Here is a 1919-nt window from a genome sequence, read left to right as displayed (position 1 = left end):
GTCTGTGAAGTGACTCAGTAGGAAGCACTTTGTGTCTGGCGATGCATTAGGAGTTCTTTGGCATTGGAGTGTCTTGGGAAGCCATGTGTATGGTTCCCAGGTTTGTTAAGCGGGGTCAGAGACTTAGCAGACGTGGGGAGTCTTGGGGACTGTGACAAGCTGCTCCAGAAGCTGAAGGAGTCTGCCAGCCTTGGGTAGATCTTGGGGGGCTGTGCAGGCTCTCTGAGAGAGGGAGTTTGGGTCCTAGGGGAGCGTTACCAGTGTTTGGGGATTGGGGGAGGGTTCTCAGATTCTGGGCCTGGCTTGCCATCCTGAGGCTAGAAACAGATGACTTCTGGGAGGCAAACTGGGGCTTAGAGTTGCTCTTTCTGAGCCCTGTTCTGCCTTGTTCCCTCCTACCCTGTCTCCCTTTCATTCCACAGGTGCAGACCCATCTGGAGAACCCAACACGCTATCATCTACAGCAGGCGCGCCGACAGCAGGTGAAACAGTACCTGTCCACCACACTTGGGCCCAAGCTGGCTTCCCAGGCCCTCACCCCACCACCAGGGGGTGCTAGTGTCCAGCCGCTCCCCACCCCCGAGGCTGCCCACGCTCCTGGCCCCACCAGCAGTGCTCCCAACAGCCCCATGGCGCTGCTCACCATCGGGTCTAGCTCAGAGAAGGAGGTGAGTGGCTGCAGACGACCCTCACATGTTCCCCCTACCCCAGCTTCTTCTAATGCTCCTCTGTATTTCTCCCAGATTGACGATGTCATCGATGAGATCATTAGCTTGGAGTCCAGTTACAATGATGAGATGCTCAGCTATCTGCCTGGAGGCAACACGGGGCTGCAGCTCCCTAGCACAGTAAGGCCCTAAGAGGGGAGGTTGGTCTAAAAATTTGTGTGTCTCTCTGTCCCTGAGGGATAGCTTACGTACACCCAAGCTGGCTATATATAAGAGATTCTCATGTTGAATTGTACTGAGATAGAGTGTCGGGGCTGGATGATAAGAACGGGGCACATCAGTGCCCTGGGGCCACGTTGGACTGCACAAACAGGTTGACTTTGTAGATTTTGATACATACACAGTGGGAACTTTATGGACATATTAGGGCATACCAAAGCACTCAAGCTTCACTGTGAGAAAAAAGAAGAGGAGGACTCTTGTAGCATTTTGAATGTATTAAGACATTCAAATCAAGAGGACATACACAGACCATGAAGTGATTGGAACATGATATGCCAAAAGTAGCCAGATTTGATGTATGCTTGAAGTAATTAGAACGTACCACATCTCTTACAGTGAACTGTGCCAAGAGGCTGGGTCCTTGTAAAGATTGGATAAAGCTTTCTAGAGTAAGAGATGTACCAGTGAACTATAACATTCTGGTTTTGAACATTCCAAGAGTCCCATAACTCGCTTTGGGACATAGCAAGTGGCTATAGCTTTACTTCTTTCCAGCTCATCAAGAGGATAGAAGCGCGTGTAAAAATGGTATCAATTTATCAGAATTTTTCATTGATTTGGACAATAGCTAAAGATTGGGATTTATATTAGACAGATCCAGTGGACTAGTGAGGGGGTTTCAAGAAATGAAAACTCATCAAGAGGTGGGACTGATCGCTTATGGATTAGTTTCTTGCCCTAGAAATCCTGAGATCAGAATGTGCAAGATGTTAGAGTCAGGACCTTGGTGAATAGCAGCTGGAGACTGTATGTAATGTGATGCAATGCAATCACAGCAAAAGACTGGAGATTGGGCTGGGGAACTTTCCAGAAAGCCAGATTTGGGGTGAAATATTGCCATGACAATTTCCCAAGGTCTGAGAAGACTGGGTTGGAGTGTTTCAAGAATGCTGAATTGGTGGCCCTTATCGAAGCTGCAGCTGCTTCCATATAGCTGCTGTGGTCAAAAAGGAGCCCAAAGTGACAGTT

The 1919-nt window shown here is 48.8% G+C and overlaps 1 protein-coding gene across 1 annotated transcript in view; it reads left to right on the top strand.

Annotated features, from left to right (window-relative positions):
- Positions 1-1919, top strand: part of LOC104982829 (transcription factor E3-like) — a gene marked incomplete at its 3' end in the record, with an annotated part of 7283 nt that overhangs the window by 4670 nt on the left and 694 nt on the right. Inside the window, exons 3-4 of the mRNA XM_010832277.1 lie at positions 155-668; positions 744-848. Of these exons, the coding sequence (XP_010830579.1) occupies positions 155-668; positions 744-848 (619 nt within the window). The remainder of the gene's footprint in view (positions 1-154; positions 669-743; positions 849-1919) is intronic.

Source organism: Bison bison, unplaced genomic scaffold (genome assembly GCF_000754665.1).
Source record: "Bison bison bison isolate TAMUID 2011002044 unplaced genomic scaffold, Bison_UMD1.0 scf7180017860715, whole genome shotgun sequence".
Taxonomy (NCBI): Eukaryota; Metazoa; Chordata; class Mammalia; order Artiodactyla; family Bovidae; genus Bison; species Bison bison.
Note: the sequence above shows the minus strand (reverse complement) of the source record. Positions and strands in the feature narration are given on the sequence as shown.